Source organism: Scyliorhinus torazame, chromosome 1 (assembly GCF_047496885.1).
Source record: "Scyliorhinus torazame isolate Kashiwa2021f chromosome 1, sScyTor2.1, whole genome shotgun sequence".
Taxonomy (NCBI): Eukaryota; Metazoa; Chordata; class Chondrichthyes; order Carcharhiniformes; family Scyliorhinidae; genus Scyliorhinus; species Scyliorhinus torazame.
Genome location: NC_092707.1, coordinates 281,289,828 through 281,308,703, shown reverse-complemented (window position 1 = coordinate 281,308,703; position 18,876 = coordinate 281,289,828). Strand labels below are relative to the sequence as shown.

The 18,876-nt window shown below is 47.4% G+C and overlaps 1 protein-coding gene across 1 annotated transcript in view; it reads right to left on the bottom strand.

The window, feature by feature from the left end:
- Positions 1-18,876, bottom strand: part of LOC140421802 (uncharacterized) — a 239,234-nt gene that overhangs the window by 174,414 nt on the left and 45,944 nt on the right. Inside the window, exon 2 of the mRNA XM_072506704.1 lies at positions 332-569. Within this exon, the coding sequence (XP_072362805.1) occupies positions 332-523 (192 nt within the window). The 5' untranslated portion in view covers positions 524-569. The remainder of the gene's footprint in view (positions 1-331; positions 570-18,876) is intronic.

The window sequence follows — 18,876 nt, the reverse complement described above, 5'->3', positions numbered from 1 at the left end:
TGAGGTGATAGGCCAGATAAGCTGGGCTTCAGAGTGCCAGTAACCAGAATCTTGGGAAAAACTAGGGAGCATCTGAAAGAAGCAAAGCAGTTTCAGTTATGGTCCAGGGAGGTTTGAGCGTGCCTCCTGTTTCTGTATTATTGTGAAGCGGATAAACTGCCGCTCCTATTCTAGGTGAAACTGGGACCGCGGGTACATGGTCACAGTTTTAAAATATGCAATACAAAGGGCCTGAGGATTTTTCAATGTACCTTTGCCTTCAACACTATGATCCACATGTCTACGTGACTATCGACAGATTATTATTGGATCACATTTGTGACATGCCTACCTCGCACACTTCCTGGTAACCTGGTTTGGTCCTCATCAGTTCCTGTTTTGCTAAAGTTACCCTGTAGGGGTCATCAGTTCTGCCAGGGTTCATGACAATAGACAGACCTTGGATGTTTGACTGGCGGCTGCTGTTTGGGGGCTTCCTCGGACTATTTAGGAGGCCGGAGCTTTTGCTTCTTCTGCCCGACATGTCCCCATTGCTTTGTTCTGGAATTGCAAAATCCCTCAGGACTCTCCTGTAACAACACATAAGAAACAGTAATTACTTGCTTTCATTTTATATTAATTTTTAGATAGAAATCTAGGATTTGTTCTGGGTATATTAAACTTTATATAGTTAATGTGTGTCTGGATTGAATAACTAACTCTACAGACTTGAGCACAAAGATTTAGGCTGATACACCATGCAGTAAAGAAGGAGTGCTGCTGTTGGAGGTCTCATCTTTTGGCTCAGAGGCCTTGACTGACCTCTCTGGTGAACATAAAGGATCTCATTGAACTAGTTCAAAGAAAAGCAGTGTCCTGGCCAATGTTTATCCCATAATCAATATCACTTGAAAACAACAGATTATCTGGTCATTATCACATTATTGTGTGAGGGAGTTTGCTGTGTGCAAACTGCCTGCCACATTTCCTACATTTGTGATAAATGTGGGAAATTATTATATATTATATTTTATTATAGCAATGTTATTAAAAAAGCTGGGTTCAAATACATACAGGAAGCATGTCTGCTAAAGCTGCAATTGTGGGGTTGTAAAGATGAGGTAATCATTGATTTTAGCTGTTTACTTGTTTACAGAAAACGGGCTAATGGAACATTGTTTTGATTTTGAAGCATCCCTGGGGGTAGATAATTTATGAAGGATTCCTCCAACAGTGTTTATGAGGCATCTTAGTGGGAGGAGACTGGAGAATGCCTTTGGCTTAGGATGCCGGAGTGTAGCAACAAAGGGATTTTCACAATGACTTTGTTGCAGTGTTAATGTAAGTCTACTTGTGACACGAATAAAGATAATGTAATTAATGGAAGGAGCCAGGTCTGTCTGTAGTTTTGTAGTTTGCCATAGAATTTCAATCTGACAAGACAGAATGATTTTCAGGTTATTTCTGAAAGGGTCTCTCTCTAAAGGTCTACCAAAGGTCTTGCCAAATTGGAATATACAGTGGTAGGTATAGATAGCGAGTTAATATTTTCCCCCTTTAATTAAGCACTGTTTTAATTGTTAATTGGAAAGTTACTCCTGTGTTGCTAATGTGATTGATTCTGTGTTTAAATTAACATTTGTTTTAACATAAAAGCTTTGGTCAGTGTTATCACCCCTGTGGTTTAATAGTCTTCTCTCACAGTCTTACAAATTGTAAATTGTTGGGATTCTCATACAAGAGTCCAAACACATCACAACAGTAACTACATGTCACAAGGTACTTCAATGGCTGTAAAATGTTTGGAATGTCCTGAGGTCATGAAAGATGATATGATTTTTGATATAAAAATTGGCGCAATTAAATATTAGAATTATTACTTTATGCACCACACAGGCATGGTTTATTTGATTTAATACCATATATTTCTTTACCGTTGCTGTGATTTTAGTCTAACATTGATAAGCCCTCCAGCACAATAAACATCCAGCAGACCCTGGTTGCATTACAGGCTACACCTCACTGCACATCACAATTTTTCCAGTCAGGAGAGGACTCTATACACAGCTTCAGACTATCATGCCTAGCGTTGTAAGAGAGTAGGATGATGGTGCTCCCTGTTGTGCACTCACCAGTTTTCTGTATATCATTGATGTCTGATTTATCTCAGAGCAATGCAGAGATGACACTAGTTCTAAATCTACAACAGGTTAATTGTACTTACAAATATCTCAGCAATTACAGGACCTCTGATCACATAATGGTAAATTTTCAGACCTTGTCCACCACAGGAATCGTCGGGGCAGGACTTAAAATTTAGTGGATCATTAAAAGACCTGTTGACCTTGGGCTTGAATTTCTGGTCCCCGGGTAGATGAGACCAGAAAATCCCCTCAGTCCAGATTCTGGAAACTTCTGTGTGATGTCACTTTACTTAAACTCTCTAGTTCCACCCTCAGGCTTAAGAAATTAAGCACAGAGAACTTAGATCAATGAGCAGACCAATACAATTAAACACAGATCAGTTAAACCATTAATCACGACACTCACTGTCTCCTGCCATGAGAAAGAAGTTGTTCTAAGTTTAGCGCGTTCTCAGGTGTTCCTACGCTACTGAAGTTATAATACTTCAGGGAGTGTAAACAAGTCTGGGATTAGGTTTACTGTGTCCTGAATCCAGCCTGGTAGCCTAAATCCAAAATTACATAACCATTCAGTTGACATCGGAAATCACTCCACAGACCGATTGTCTCCATTCCAGACTCTAACTGTTCCCACCAGGGGTAATTATAAGATTTTCGGATGTGATGTTAAAGAGTTTAATATTGTGGGTTTTTAAAAATATTTTTTTATTCTCCTTTTTCACATTTTCTCCCAAATTTACACCCACCAACAATAAACAATAATCAGTCACAAATATGTCAATCCCCATATCAATAACAATGATCCATCCTCCCACCAAACCCCAAACATTGGCCCACATGTTCACATAAACAAATGACAAAAAGGAATCAGGAATCACCCATGGACACCATTAACACACACCACCCCCCATCCCCAACCCTCCCACCCATCCCTCCCAACTAATGTTTGATGTTATCCAGTTCTTGAAAGTGCATAATGAATAATGCCCATGAATTGTAGAACCCCTCCATCCTTCCCCTCAGTTCAAACTTAACCTTCTCAAGAGTCAAGAATTCCAACAGGCCCCCCCGCCACGCCAGGTCACAGGGTGGAGAGGTTGCTCTCTGATGTACCATCAATGACCACAAGACAAGAATGGTGAAGCAATTGAGGCTTTATTGCACAAGATGTTGAGCCTCCTGCAGCTGGAACAAGAAAGGGAGCAGCGCAGGAGAGCATACACTTTTATATGGCGCCTGCTGGGAGGAGCCAGCAGGCTGGGATTACTGTGGTACCTGTAATACAGTGGCAGTACCGTAATACGCGTAGTGTGTTACCAGTGGTGTTTACCACATTCACCCCCTGTTTAAAAAGAGTCCAGCGGTGGTGAAGAACAACATTACAGATTGAGTCTGTCGGGGGCTTTGGCCCTCTGCTGCGATCGCCTCAGTCCTGGTGGTGTTGTGGGCGCCGATGTGGTCACCTGCGACTCCGGGAGCGTTTTGTCCTCTCCATTGTCACCCGTAGTGGATCCAGTGAGGGGACGGATACTGCTAGATAGGGGCTGCGGAGAGGTTCGCTGGCGGGAGGGTGGGTGGCGCAGGGGTGAGGGAGGCAACCGGGGGGGGGGGGAGAAGCGGTACCAGGTCGGGGGTTGTGGTTGGGGACCCAGCAGGTGCCAGGTCCCGGAGGGAGACTGTGTCCTGTCGCCTGACGGGGTGTGCCACGTAGGCGTACAGTGGGTTCGCATGGAGGAGGTGGACTTTCTCAACCAAGGCTCCTCACATGCTTCCGGAGGAGGACGGGCCCAGGAACTGTCAGCTATGTTGGGAGTGAGACCCCCGAGGTGGACCTCCTAGGGAAGGCAAACACACGTTCGTGAGGGGACTCATTAGTCGCGGTGCACAGGAGCGACCGGATGGAGTGGAGCGCGTCAGGGAGGACCTCCTGCCAGCGGGAGACCGGGAGATTCCTAGACCGAAGGGCCAGCAGGACGGCCTTCCGGACCGTCTCGTTCTCCCTCTCCACCTGCCCGTTTCCCCGGGGGTTGTAGCTGGTCGTCCTGTTCGAGGCGATGCCCTTGCTGAGCAGGAACTGATGCAGCTCATCACTCATGAAGGAGAATCCCCGATCATTGTGGATGTAGGTGGGGAAACCGAACAGGGTGAAGGTGCTGTGCAGGGCCTTGATGGCCGTGGCCGAAGTCATGTCGGGGCATAGGATGGCGAACGGGAAACGGGAGTACTCATCAATAACATTGAGAAAGTACTCGTTGCGGTCGGTGGAGGGGAGGGGCCCTTTGAAGTCCATGCTGAGGCGCTCAAAGGGGCGGGAGGCCCTCACCAGGTGCACTCTATCTGGCCGGTAGAAGTGCGGTTTGCACTCTGCGCAGTCCCTGGTCACGGTCCTGACCTCCTTGATGGAGTAGGGCAGGTTGTGGGCCTTGATAAAATGGAAGAACCGGGTGACCCCCGGGTGGCAGAGGTCATTATGGAGAGCCCGGAGTCGGTCCACTTGTGCGCTGGCACATGTACCGCTGGATAGGGCATCTGGGGGCTCATTGAGCTTCCCCGGGCGATACAAGATCTCATAGTTGTAGGTGGAGAGCTCAATCCTCCACCTCAAGATCTTGTCATTCTTGATCTTGCCCCGCTGTGTATTGCTAAACATGAAGGCAACCGACCGTTGGTCAGTGAGGCGAGTGAATCTCCTGCCAGCCAGGTAATGCCGCCAATGTCGCACAGCTTCCACAATGGCTTGGGCCTCCTTGTCGACAGAGGAGATCCGAATTTCGGAGGCATGAAGGGTGCGGGAAAAGAAAGCCACGGGCCTGCCCGCCTGGTTGACGGTGGCGGCCAGAGCCACGTTCGATGCATCGCTCTCCACCTGGAAGGGGAGGGACTCGTCGACTGCGTGCATCGTGGCTTTGGCGCTGGCCGCCTTGATGTGTTTGAAGGCTGTGGACTTGATTAGTGGGCGGGCCTTGTCCGCATAATTGGGGACCCACTGGGCATAATATGAAAAACAACCCAGGCATCGTTTCAGGGCCCTGGGGCAGTGGGGGAGGGCGAGTTCCAGGAGGGGGCGCTTGCGGTTGGGGTCGGGCCCTAGGACTCCATTTCCCATAATGTAGCCAAGGATGGCTAAGCGGTTGGTGCGGAAAACGTATTTCTCCTTATTGTAGGTGAGATTAAGGAGTTTGGTGGTATGGAGGAATTTTTGGAGGTTTACGTCGTGGTCCTGCTGATCGTGGCCGCAGATGGTGACATTATCTAGGTACGGGAACGTGGCCCGCAGCCCGTACTGGTCAACCATTCGGTCCATCTCTCGCTGGAAGACCGAGACCCATTGGTGACACCGAAGGGAACTCGAAGGAAGTAATAGAGGCGGCCATCTGCTTCAAATGCAGTGTATTGGCGGTCCTCCAGGCGGATGGGGAGCTGGTGGTAGGCGGACTACAAGTCAACTGTGGAGAAGACTTGATACTGCGCAATCTGATTGACCATGTCAAATATGCGTGGGAGAGGGTACGCATCGAGCTGTGTGTATCGATTGATGGTCTGACTGTAGTCAATGACCATCCTGTGTTTCTCCCCAATCTTGACTACCACCACTTGAGCTCTCCAGGGGCTGGAACTGGCCTCAATGATCCCCTCCCGCAGAAGCCGAATGAATTCGGACTTGATGAAGGTCCTGTCCTGCGCACTGTACCGTCTGCTCCTCGTGGCGACGGGCATACAGTCCGGAGTGAGGTTTGCGAACAGTGAAGGCGGCTCGACCTTAAGGGTCGTGAGGCCACAAACGGTGAGGGGGGGCAGGGGTCCGTCGAATTTCAGAGTAAGGCTTTGGAGGTGACATTGAAAATCGAGACCTAGTAACAGGGCAGCGCAGCGATGGGGGCGGGCGTAGAGCCTGAAGTTGCTATACTCTACGCCCTGAGTGGTGAGGGTCACAACGAAGTACCCCCGGATTTGTACGGAAGGGGATCCGGAGGCCAGGGAGATTTTCTGGGTGACGGGGGGTACCGGGAGGGAGCAGCGTCTTACCGTAGCAGGGTGGGTGAAACTCTCTGTGCTCCCGGAATCAAAGAGGCAGGTCGCCTCGTGCCCGTTGATCTTTACCGTCGTCGTAGCAGTCGCGAGGTTGTGGGGCCGAGAGTGATCATGGGTAATGGAAGCGAGCTGCGGAAGATGTTGGGAGGTCCTGGGCTGATCAGCGGTGGCGGACGTATCGCCCGGCCGAGAACAGCCAGGCGAGCAGGGTTCCTGAGGCACGGTCCAAGGTGGCGGCGCCCACAGGGTGCACATGCCGGGCGACATCAAAGATGGCGGCGCCCACGGGCTGCACGTGGCTTGTGGTGGAGAAGATGGCAGCGCCCCGGATCACACGTGGGGGATGCAGCAATGCCGGGCCTGGAAACAGCGGCGACCAACCGGGCCTGGAAGACGGAAACAAAGTGGCCCTTCTTCCCACACCCGTTGCAGGTCATGCTCCATGCCGGGCAGCGCTGCCTGGGATGTTTGCTCTGGCCACAAAAGTAACATTCGGGTCCTCCGGAGTTGGTCGGCTGCCGCGCGGCGCAGGCTTGCGGTGTACTCGAGTCGGCAGCTGGTGGGGCCCACAATGCCCACGAGGGTGCCGCACGGTCGGAGGTGTCGGCCTCCAGATTATGGGAGGCCACTTCTAGGGAGTTAGCAAGCTGCACAGTCTCTGCAAGGTCAAACGTATCCCCTTCCAATAGCCGCTGGCAAACGTAAGTAGACTTAATGCCCGTGACATAAGCGTCTTTGATTAATAGTTCGGTGTGTTAGACTGCCGAAACTGCCTGGCAGTTACAGTTCCTACCGCGTATCCGTCGAGCCCGTAAAATATTGTTCTGAGACTCCCCTGGGAGTTGCCGTCTCGTGGCCAGGAGGTGCCTGGCATACACTTGATTCACCAACTTGATGTACTGTCCCTTTAATAGCGCCATTGCTTCTGTGTAGGTGGGTGCGTCCCAGATGAGGGGAAAAACTTGTGGGCTCACCCGTGAGTAGAGGATCTTCTGCAGGTCTGAGAGTTCTTCAGTGGCTGCTCTGAGGTATCCTTCGAAACAGCTAGCCAGTGCTCGAAGGTGGCTGTGGCTTCGGCTGCGTGAGGGTTCAGCTCCAGACGATCAGGTTTGATTAAGACGTTCATCTCATAAAATCTTGTGCAATAAATTGATGTACCATCAATTACCACGAGACGAGAATGGTGAAACAATTGAGGCTTTATTGCAGAAGATGTTGAGCCTCCTGCAGCTGGAATCAGAATGGGAGCAGCGCAGGAGAGCATACACTTTTATACGTCACCTGCTGGGAGGACCCAGCAGGCTGGGATTACTGTGGTACTTGTAATACAGTGGCAGTACCGTAATACGCATAGTGTGTTACCAGTGGTGTTGACCACACTCTCCAACCCATCAGGATCCGCCTTTGGGCGATCAACGAGGCGAAGGCTGCAACATCTGCCTCCACATCCGTTTCCAACCCTGGCTGGTCGGACACCCCGAATATGGCCTCCTGGGGGCCCGGGTCCAGTTTCACGTGCACCACTTTAGAAATTACCCTAAAAACCTCCTTCCAGTAATCCTCTAGCTTTGGACAGGACCAAAACATATGAACGTGATTAGCGGGGCCACCCCGTAACGTTCACACACATCTTCTACTCCTTCAAAGAATCAGCTCATCCTCGCCCTCGTGAGGTGTGCTCTGTATACCACCTTCTGCTGTATCAGCCCCAACCTCGCACATGAGGTGGAGGCATTCACTCTCCGGAGCACCTCACACCAGAACCCCTCCTCCATATCTCCCAACTCTTCCTCCCACTTTGCTTTGATCCCTTCCAGTGGTGCCTTCTCCTCTTCCAAAATAGCTCCGTAAACCGCTGACACTACCCCCTTCTCCAGTCCCCCTGTCGCCAGCACCTCCTCCAGCAATAGGGAGGCTGACTCCTCCGGGAAGCTCTGTATCTCCTTTCTGGCAAAATCTCGAACCTGCATGTATCTAAACATTTCCCCCTGCTCCAGCCCATACTTCGCTTCCAGCTCCTTCAATCCTACAAACCGACCCCTAAGAAGCAAATCTTTTCGTGTCTTAATCCCTTTAATATTGTGTGAATAATAAAGTTTTGTTTTAAAATACCAAATCCCTATTTCTTCATGCAAACACACCTGGAGCAAAGTATTCTTTCCGCACAGTCTTACAAAAATAAAATAAAGGTCACTATCTAACAGCCACGTTATGTCCGAAAGACAGCGCGGCCGGTAGATGCCAGGAGAATCTTCTTCCGGAATCTATCCGGCTCGCCATGCCTCGTGAGGTCTAACGAGATCTTAAGACCATAAGACATAGGAGTGGCAGTAAGGCCATTCGGCCCATCGAGTTCACTCCACCATTCAATCATGGCTGATTTCAACTCCAATTACCCGCTCTCTCTACATAGCCCTTAATTCCTCGAGAAATCAAGAATTTATCAACTTCTGCCTTAAAGACACTCAACGTCCCAGCCTCCACCGCCCTCTGTGGCAATGAATTCCACAGACCCACCACTCTCTGGCTGAAGAAATTTCTCCTCATCTCTGTTCTAAAGTGACTCCCTTTTATTCTAAGGCTGTGCCCCCGGGTCCTAGTCTCCCCTGCTAATGGAAACAACTTCCCTACGTCCACCCTATCTAAGCCATTCATTATCTTGTAAGTTTCTATTAGATCTCCTCTCAACCTCTTAAACTCCAATGAATATAATCCCAGGATCCTCAGACGTTCATCGTATGTTAGGCCTACCATTCCTGGGATCATCCGTGTGAATCTCCGCTGGACCCGCTCCAGTGCCAGTATGTCCTTCCTGAGGTGTGGGGCCCAAAATTGCTCACAGTATTCTAAATGGGGCCTAACTAATGCTTTATAAAGCTTCAGAAGTACATCCCTGCTTTTATATTCCAAGCCTCTTGAGATAAATGACAACATTGCATTTGCTTTCTTAATTACGGACTCAACCTGCAAGTTTACCTTTAGAGAATCCTGGACTAGGACTCCCAAGTCCCTTTGCACTTCAGCATTATGAATTTTGTCACCGTTTAGAAAATAGTCCATGCCTCTATTCTTTTTTCCAAAGTACAAGACCTCGCACTTGCCCACGTTGAATTTCATAAGCCATTTCTTGGACCACTCTCCTAAACTGTCTAAATCTTTCTGCAGCCTCCCCAACTCCTCCATACTACCTGCCCCTCCACCTATCTTTGTATCATCGGCAAACTTAGCCAGAATGCTCCCAGTCCCGTCATCTAGATCGTTAATATATAAAGAGAACAGCTGTGGCCCCAACATTGAACCCTGCGGGACACCACTCGTCACCGGTTGCCATTCCGAAAAAGAACCTTTTATCCCAACTCTCTGCCTTCTGCCTGACAGCCAATCGTCAATCCATGTTAGTACCTTGCCTCGAATACCATGGGCCCTTATTTTACTCAGCAGTCTCCCATGAGGCACCTTATCAAAGGCCTTTTGGAAGTCAAGATAGATAACATCCATTGGCTCTCCTTGGTCTAACGTATTTGTTATCTCTTCAAAGAACTCTAACAGGTTTGTCAGGCACGGCCTCCCCTTACTAACTCCATGCTGACTTGTCCTAATCCGACCCTGCACTTCCAAGAATTTAGAAATCTCATCCTCAACAATGGATTCTAGAATCTTGCCAACAACCGAGGTTAGGCTAATTGGCCTATAATTTTCCATCTTTTTCCTTGTTCCCTTCTTGAACAGGGGGGTTACAACAGCGATTTTCCAATCCTCTGGGACTTTCCCTGACTCCAGTGACTTTTGAAAGATCATAACTAACACCTCCACTATTTCTTCAACTATCTCCTTTAGAACTCTAGGATGTAGCCCACCTGGGCCTGGAGATTTATCAATTTTTAGACCTCTTAGTTTCTCTAGCACTTTCTCCTTTGTGATGGCTACCATATTCAACTCTGCCCCCTGACTCTCCTGAATTGTTGGGATATTACTCATGTCTTCTACTGTGAAGACTGACGCAAAGTACTTATTTAGTTCCTCAGCTATTTCCTTGTCTCCCATCACTAGATTAGCAGCGTCATTTTGGAGCGGCCCAATGTCTACTTTTGCCTCCCGTTTGTTTTTAATGTATTTAAAGAAACTTTTACTATCATTCCTAATGTTACTGGCTAGCATCTGATTCTACCTTCTTTCTTTGAAATTTGGAGATTGAATTCTACCATATTATGATCACTGCCTCCTAAGTGTTCCCTTACTTTAAGATCTTTAATCAAGTCTGGCTCATTACATAACACTAAGTCCAGAATGGACTGTCCCCTTGTGGGCTCCATGACAAGCTGTTCCAAAACGCCCTCCCGTAAACATTCAATGAATTCCCTTTCCTTGGGTCCACTGGCAGCATTATTTACCCAGTTCACCTGCATATTGAAGTCCCCCATGATCACTGTGACCTTGCCTTTCTGACATGCACTTTCTATTTTGTGGTGCATTTTGTGCCCCTGGTTCTGACCACTGTTAGGAGGCCTGTACATAACTCCCATTATGCTTTTTTTGCCTTTGTGGTTCCTCAACTCTACCCACAAAGACTCCACATGATCTGACCCTATGTCGTTCAGTGCTATTGGTTTAATTTCATTCCTAATTAACAAGGCAACCCCGCCCCCTCTGCCCACCTCTCTGTCTTTTCGATAGGTTGTGAATCCCTGGATGTTTAACTGCCAGTCCTGAACCCCCTGCAACCACGTCTCTGTGATGCCTACCACATCATACCTGCCAGTCACAATCTGGGCCACAAGCTCATCTACCTTGTTCCGTACACTGCGCGCATTTAAATATAGCACCTTCAATTCTCTATTGACCGCCCTTTTTGTTTTCTTAGTGCGGTGGGCCTTGGTTTACTGAGCCTTTCCATACACTGTGTCATATTTTGTGGGATGGGGACTATCGTAACCTCTCCTGAGTTCTGTCTTTTCGTGCTTTTTTGTATTCCTAAGCAGCTACGTAACAAGGTTTCCAGATGTGAACCTGCGGAGTGATCATTAAAGGGCAGTACAGTAGCATAGTGGTTCACAATTGCTTCACAGCTCCAGGGTCCCAGGTTTGATTCCCGGCTTGCGTCACTGTGTGGAGTCTGCACGTTTTCCCCGTGTGTGCGTGGGTTTCCTCCAGATGCTCCGGTTTCCTCCACAGTCCAAAGATGTGCAGGTTAGGTGGATTGGCCATGCTAAATTGCCCTTAGTGTCCAAAATTTCCCTCAGTATTGGGTGGGGTTACTGGGTTATGGGGATAGGGTGGGAGGGTGGGCTTGGGTAGGGTGCTCTTTCCAAGAGCCGGTGCAGACTTGATGGACCGAATGGCCTCCTTCTGCACTGTAAATTCGATGATTCTAATACTTCCAGATTCGTAATTTTGTGCAAAAGACCTTTCCCTCATTTCCCTTATTGCCACCTCCTGCCTGTTGAGGAGGATTCTGTCTTTAGCAGGGTCTGGTGGCGGAGGACATTGGGTATCTATGATCAGATCTTATCAATGGAGACGGAGGTACCCTGTTGATGAGGTGAAAGCAAAGTGGGAAGGCAATTGGACCCATTTTGGATGAGGAGGTGTGAAGTGAAGCTCTGTGAATTTGTGAGAGGTACGCGTTCAAATCCCGGACAAGCCCTTTGATATTGTTTCTTATTTTTTTAAGTGGCACGGAGCACAGTCGGTAGCACTATTGCTTCACAGCGCCAGGGTCCCAGGTTCGATTTCCGACTTGGGTCACTGTCTGTGTGGAGTCTGTACGTTCGCCCTGTATCTGCGTGGGTTTCCTCCGGGTGCTCCGGTTTCCTCCCACAAGTCCTGAAAGACGTGCTGTTAGATAATTTGGGCATTCTGAATTCTTCCCTCTGTGTAACCGAACAGGCGCCGGAATGTGGCGACTAGGGGCTTTTCACAGTAACTTCATTGCAGTGTTAATGTAAACCTACTCTTGGCACTAATAAAGATTATTATTATTATACTGTTGGTTTTTTAATAAAGTAATCGTAACGTCCATTTTTATATGCTTATATTGTTAAAATTTTTAATTCTTCAATAAAAATATTTTTTTTAAAAAGTAAACAGCCAACGTAGGGTTGGGGGTGGGGGGAAAAATCCAGATATATGTATTAAAAAAAATCTTTCCAAAAGGCAATTGATGAATAACTAGTCCAGATGCGTTTCTCTGTCTCTACGCTGATCAACTCGAACTGCGGGTCTACAACTGGGAGCCTTTTTAAATTGAGTTTTGTCTGTTTCTGACTGTCGGTTGTTCAGTCCTTGCTGGGAATTGGAAAGCTGTCTACTTTTGAAATCAAATCGGGGAAGGTGGGAGAGAAGCTAAACTCAGCTACTCGGCTTTATGTTAAAGGGCTTCAATGAAAATTAATTTAGTTTGCTCGGAGACCTTTTGCACTTGTAAAATAAAACATTCCTCCGGGTTGGAGCTAGCCTGTTGCTTTTATATATATTCCGGAAAGGTTATAAATGTTCTCAATTCCAACATCCCCATTGAACATTTCAACGGTTTCCTTCAAGTGCCCGAACACAACCTCGACATTCTTCAAGATCCAGTCCTTTGAACAGAAACAGCCTTAATAAATACTTACTAAATATAAACTTTCCAAACATCATCGTATCGATTTATCAAACGTTGTTATTTCGAGTTATTTGAGTTTAAAACGGGCGAGTTTTGGAAAGACTCGAATGACAGGAAGAATTGTCTTATCAAAGCCAGAATTATCATGTATCCAGCAATTTCGAAGTATTTATAATTATTTCCATGGAATAATGCAGAAATCTAGTTGACAGATGCAGCCAAGAATGGGGATAGTCACAAATATTAACAAATTTAACTGAATAATTGAGGTGTATTTCCGGATCTATCAGAATCTTTTTCTCTCTTATTTTCGAATGCAACAAAAACATTTGTTGATTTAATCTGCAAGGCATGGCTTGTAATATTTCTTCCTGCTCCATGACCGTGGCCTTGTATAGTTAAATTATTGATTTAAGGCGGTCTTTTAAAAAAATAATTAATAAATATAATTCAAGATTTGTTGCTGGTTGTGATGCCACCTTTCCAAACCTTTCTTTTTGAATGGCCTGAAATAGCAAGTATCCAAAGGGAACCTGCCAAAAATGTAGCAGTCGCCAACATTCCATCTACATGGAGTCGGGACACCGGTTGGCCCTGCCCCTTGTTAGTGATTGGCCACTGTTGGTTCGCTACATTGTGGGACGTTTACGGTGTAGCCACGTAAAATGGCTGATTCCCGATTAGAATGGTCAAACCCCGATTTAAAATGTCGAACAGAAGAGGCTGATGGGAAAATCATCCAACAGGACTCAAACGGACAGCTGCAGGTAAAACAGTGTATTCGCCTCTGGGGAAGTCAGTCCAGACCGATACCTGCAGCCATCAACATCACAACAACCCAGCCATCTGCATTGTAAGCAGCAATCCCCGGGAACAATTGCTACAAATTAGCAATTGAAAGCCGACCCAGACCTTTCGGCACCAGCAGGGGCTAACACAAAGAAAGGTGAACGACCACCCCCCGATCAAGGAATCGCCCCATTATTGGAGCATATCGAACCAAGTGATTGGGACCATATCACTTGGGACCAGGTACGAGGTCCGCCCCGAGAGGCGGGAAGCCCCTGGGAACTATAAGAATAGGGGCCAAGTTCAAATCGACCCTTCTCTTCCTGCTCGCAACCTTCGAGACCCTTCTACAAGAAAACTGTAAGTCTTACTCCAGCGATCGCTACCAGATAGGCGCTCCTGACTATCGACTTGTACCAGTTTTTGAATCCCGCAGGCTCAGAACCAATTCGAAAGACCATTTGTTTCCCTGACCTGGTGGGCCATTTCCAAAGTTAAGTATTGGCCTTTAGTGGTAGGTAGTAGTCTAGAAGTAGGATTATTGTATAAGTATTAATTGCTGTATATAATAAATGAGCGTTGATTTAACTCTTACTAAGCGGTGTGTTGCATTATTAATCATTACTTGGACTTGAACCACGTGGTAGAATCAGAAAGATACCTGGCGACTCATGAGCAAAGGTGACAGAATAAGAATAAAGTAAACTAAGGCTAAAACGAGCAACAACGGGCAATTGATTTAGCTGAAAGAAAGTGGGTGTGCCGAGGAATTGCTTGTCTCATTGAAGTGTGCTGTGTTACTGAACTGAAAAAAGATTGGGAACCCCTGATCTAGCCACCCAGGCTCATTCGCTGGGGGCATGAGTTCACATTCCATCACATCAGGTGGTAAAACTTGAATTCAGTTAAGAAATCTGGCATGGTGACCATATTATTGATTGTTATTAAAAGTCCATCTGGTTCACTAATGCCCTTCAGGGAAGGAAATCTGTTGTCCTTACCCATTCAGTTTAATCTGCATAACATCACTTGACGTCACCCCTGGCTCTGCTCATCTGCTGCTGAAACCCTCATTCATGCCTTTGTTACCTCTGGACTTGGCTATTCCCACATGTCTCTGGCTGATCTCCCACATTCTACGCTCCATAATCTTAAACTCATCAAAATCCCTGCTGCCCATCTCCTAAGTCAAGACTAAATCACCCATCACCGCTGGTCTATATTTGTTCCAATGCCTTGATTTTAAAATACTCATCCTTGTGTTCAAATACCTTTAAAAGCCTTGCCCCTCCATGTCTCCTTCCAACCTCACGAGCTTCTGAGATCCTTTTGTTCCTCTAATTTTGACCTCTTGAGCATCCTGATTTTAATCGCTCCATGCCTTCAGTTATCTGGGCCTTAAACTCTGGAACTCCCTCCCTACACCTCTCTGCCTCTCTGCCTCTCTTTCTCTTTTGCCTCTTTGCCTCGCTTTCTCTTTTAAGTGCTCCTTAAAACTTACCTCTTTGAACAATCTCTTAGTCATGTGTCTTAATATCTCCGTATATGGCTTGGTGTCAACGTTTGTTCGATAACTCTCCTATGAAGCGCTCGGGGGTGTTTTATTGGTTTGAAGGAGTTGGGTCTTTTTGTTCAATCCAGAATATTAAATAAAAGTCATTTACTTTGATCATTTATTAATTAATTTACTAATTTCCTTGTGACCTTTCTATCAGTCAATTGGTGACGTGTTTCCTTCCACTGCAATGGTGATCACAATTCAAAAGTACTTGATGAGCAAGAAGCACTTTGGGACATCCTGAGGTTCTCAAAGGCGTTATAGAAATTTCTTGCTCTCTCAGTCTTTCTTTTCATGTGTCACGAACTCTTAATGAAACAAGGGAGACCAGTGCTTATTTTGTTCATGCAGTATAACTGAAGCTGTGCTGCTGATGTAAATGAAGGAGACCTAAGGAGGTAGCAGCTGGTGTCCGCCTCACTCGGTCGACGAGAGCTTAGCAACGTCATAAAAGGGAACATTGAAACATTTTCCATTGTCAGTAAGCACATTCATCATTCTCATCAACAGTCAGAAGCAACTTTCCCCGGCTTCTTTCCGGAATGCAATAAACATGCTCTGCTAATGGCCAACCATGGCTTTAAAACCTGCAAGAATTAAACTCAATTTTGCTCACATGGCATTGACTTAATACAGCACATCAAGAGAGTAAACATTGAAGCCAGCAACAGCAAAACAGTATGAAGAGGCTCAACAGGGTAGGTACTGAGAAGGTGTTTCAATATTCACTAAGTCTCCTGCCGCACAATATGGCCATGCAAAATGGCCGCTGATGTCCCTCTGCAGCTGCATACTATTCCGTGCATGTGCAAAGATACAATAATGTCACTGCTGGAGTCTGCAGCCTGGAACTCAGAGTGACTGTAAGGGGAAGAATGCGGAGAGGCAATATAATCTAATACTCTTCTTCTTCTTGGGCAGTCCCCCAGCGTCAAGGATGACTTGCTTCCATTCCAGGGAGGCGAGTTCTGCTGTGGTTGAATAGTCCAATCATGGATCCGCAGACTCTGCCACAGGATTGGCACGTCATCTTTGGTGAGGTGGGTGAGACACTTTGGATTCTGTGCTCGCCTTCTGCTGTTTATGCTTGGCCTCCACGTGCTCCATCTACGACCTACGAGATGATTGGAGCCTTCGCGCGCGCGTTTTCTCCATTTTATGCATTCTAAGGCAAGCAATTCCCATGTGTCAATGGGGATGTCGCATTTATTTAGGGAGGATTTCAGACTGTACTTGTAGCATTTCCTCTGCCCTCCTTGTGATCGCTTGCCATTGCGGAGCTCAGAGTAAAGCAATTGTTTCAGGAGTCTTGTGTTGGGCATGCGGGCAATGTGGCCCACCCATCGCAGCTGGCAGAGCATGACCAGTGCCTCGAACCTGGGGATTTTTGCTTGGGTGAGGATGCTCATGTTGGTATGCCTATCCTGCCAGTGGATTTTGCAGGATTTAGCAGAGACAACTTTAATGATATCTCTCCAGGGATTTGAGGTGTCTGCTGTACATTGTCCATGTTTCTGATGCATACAGCAGGGCGGGGACCACGGATTGGAGTCGATGCTGGATTTAGACGTCAATGTCTGCTCACACCAAGAGGAGGTTCCCAAGGTTTGGGAAATGATCCACATTGTCCAAGGGATCACCGTGGATCGTGATGGTTGGGGGGCAGTTTTGTGTGGCAGGGCGGGCTGGTACAGAACCTTTGTTTTCCAGATGTTTAGTCTGAGGTTCATTCTCTCATATGCCTTGATGAATGCATCAATGATGGTTTTTAGCCTCTGAATGTGTGCACACACAGGTGTCGTCTGCATACTGCAGCTCCATGACAGAGGTTGGCGTGGTCTTGGATCAGCCTTCCACTCCCTTGGAGAAGGACTTTGGTAAAAAGACCAGCAGACAATGAAAAAAGAACAGAAATTGCGGCACAACATTCATTTGTGCACCCAGCCCGCCAACAACAGAAGAAGGTTGTCCCACCTCGACAAATCAGCCTTCAACCTCCCCACCAAACTAGTAAAATTAAACTTCCGAAGCCTTGCCTAATCCCGGACCTGCACCTCCCCTAAAATGGGTTTCAGCCAAGCGGAACAGAACCCCCCCCCCCCCCCCACCCCCTCACCCCCCACACCCCACACCCCTGTTCCAACTCCCAGCGGGGAGACCATAAAAAAACTTGCTTTTCCCCAGATTCAATTTATATCCCATGTACGTCCCGAATCTCTGGAGCAGCTCCATTATACTCCCCACTGACGCACTCAGTTCCGAGATATACAACAGCAGATCATCAGCATATAGGGACACCCTATGCATCACTCCCCCCTCACTATCCACTTCCACAACCCCAAGCTCCTTGGTGCAATGGCCAAGAGCTCTATAGCCAATGCAAACCAGGAATGGGGGGCGGGGGGCGCATAGGGCATCCCTGCCTCATGCCCCAGTGCAATATGAAATACCCTGAAGTCATGCTATTAGTCCGCACACTCGGCTCCTTGTACAGCAGCCGTACCCACCATCAAATACAAAACGAGAAACAACAAAAAAGAGAGATAAAGACAAAGCTCAACCCCCATCCCCTCAATCCAAGGCCCAATACCAGTTCCATCTCTCATTTCAGTCCTAAACCTTCGGTCTTCGCAAACGCCTCCGCTGCCTCCACCGCCTTGAAGTAGAAATCCCTCGGGTTGTGCGTCATCCCCAATTTCGCAGGGTAGACTACTCCAAACCTCATGCTGTTGTTATACAGCAGTCATTTTCAAATTCAGGGTCGCAACCCACATGGTTTCAGATGGGTTTCAGTGTGATCGGTTGCGACGTTCCCGATTGCGAGAGGAACGCCCAATGGCCACTGTAATGACCTCCAATTGGCATTATTGGTTGGCCAATTGGAGTATGAGCTCCCTCAATGATAGCTCATTGAGGGGGCCCATATAAGCACCTGTGTAGGCTTTGTGAACCAGTCTTAAGTTGACTGGAATGCTAGCAGCACTGTTTGGAGCTGCTCGTGTATATAAGTTATTGCAAATAAATACTGGTGTAGTGACGGTACCCCTGCCTCCTGTGGATTATTACAGTGTCGACGAGGTAAACAAAGAACCTTGCGGAGACCAGCTGCCGCACTGGAAGGGTAAGCCTTGCTATTTCAGAAAATGCCGTTTTTTGGGAAGTTAGATGCATTCGACCCGACTATTGAGGACTGGTCCCAGTATGTGGAGAGAATGTGTTACTTCTTCCAGGCCAATGAGATAATGAAGGACGAAAGGAAACGGGTTATCCTGCTGTCTGCGTGCGGACCCTCAGCCTTCGCCATTATACGTAGTCTAACTTATCCCGATACGCCGGACACGATACCTTTCCAAGAATTAACAAAATTGGTGGAAGAGCACTATGATCCAAAACCACCCCTCATTTTGCGTAGGTACAGGTTCTACACAACGAAGCAGGAAGACAGAGAGTCAGTCACGGATTTCTTGACCCGCCTGAGAAAGCTGGCGGAAAAATGTGAGTTTGGCCCAACACTAAATGAAATACTTCGGGACCGGTTAGTATGTGGCATAAATGACCGCACAATACAGAAGCGCCTTTTGGCGGAAACGCAGCTAGACTGCAGGCGGGCATTACAGCTCACACTGTCCCTAGAAAAGGCAGCAAGTGGGGCGCAGGAACTACAGGGCACGCCAATGGAGGTAGATTCCTGTGAGAGGGACTACCACAACGGGTCCAGCTACCAGATAGCCGCCCTCAGGAAAAGCCCGAGGAATAGAGGGCCAAAGAAAACC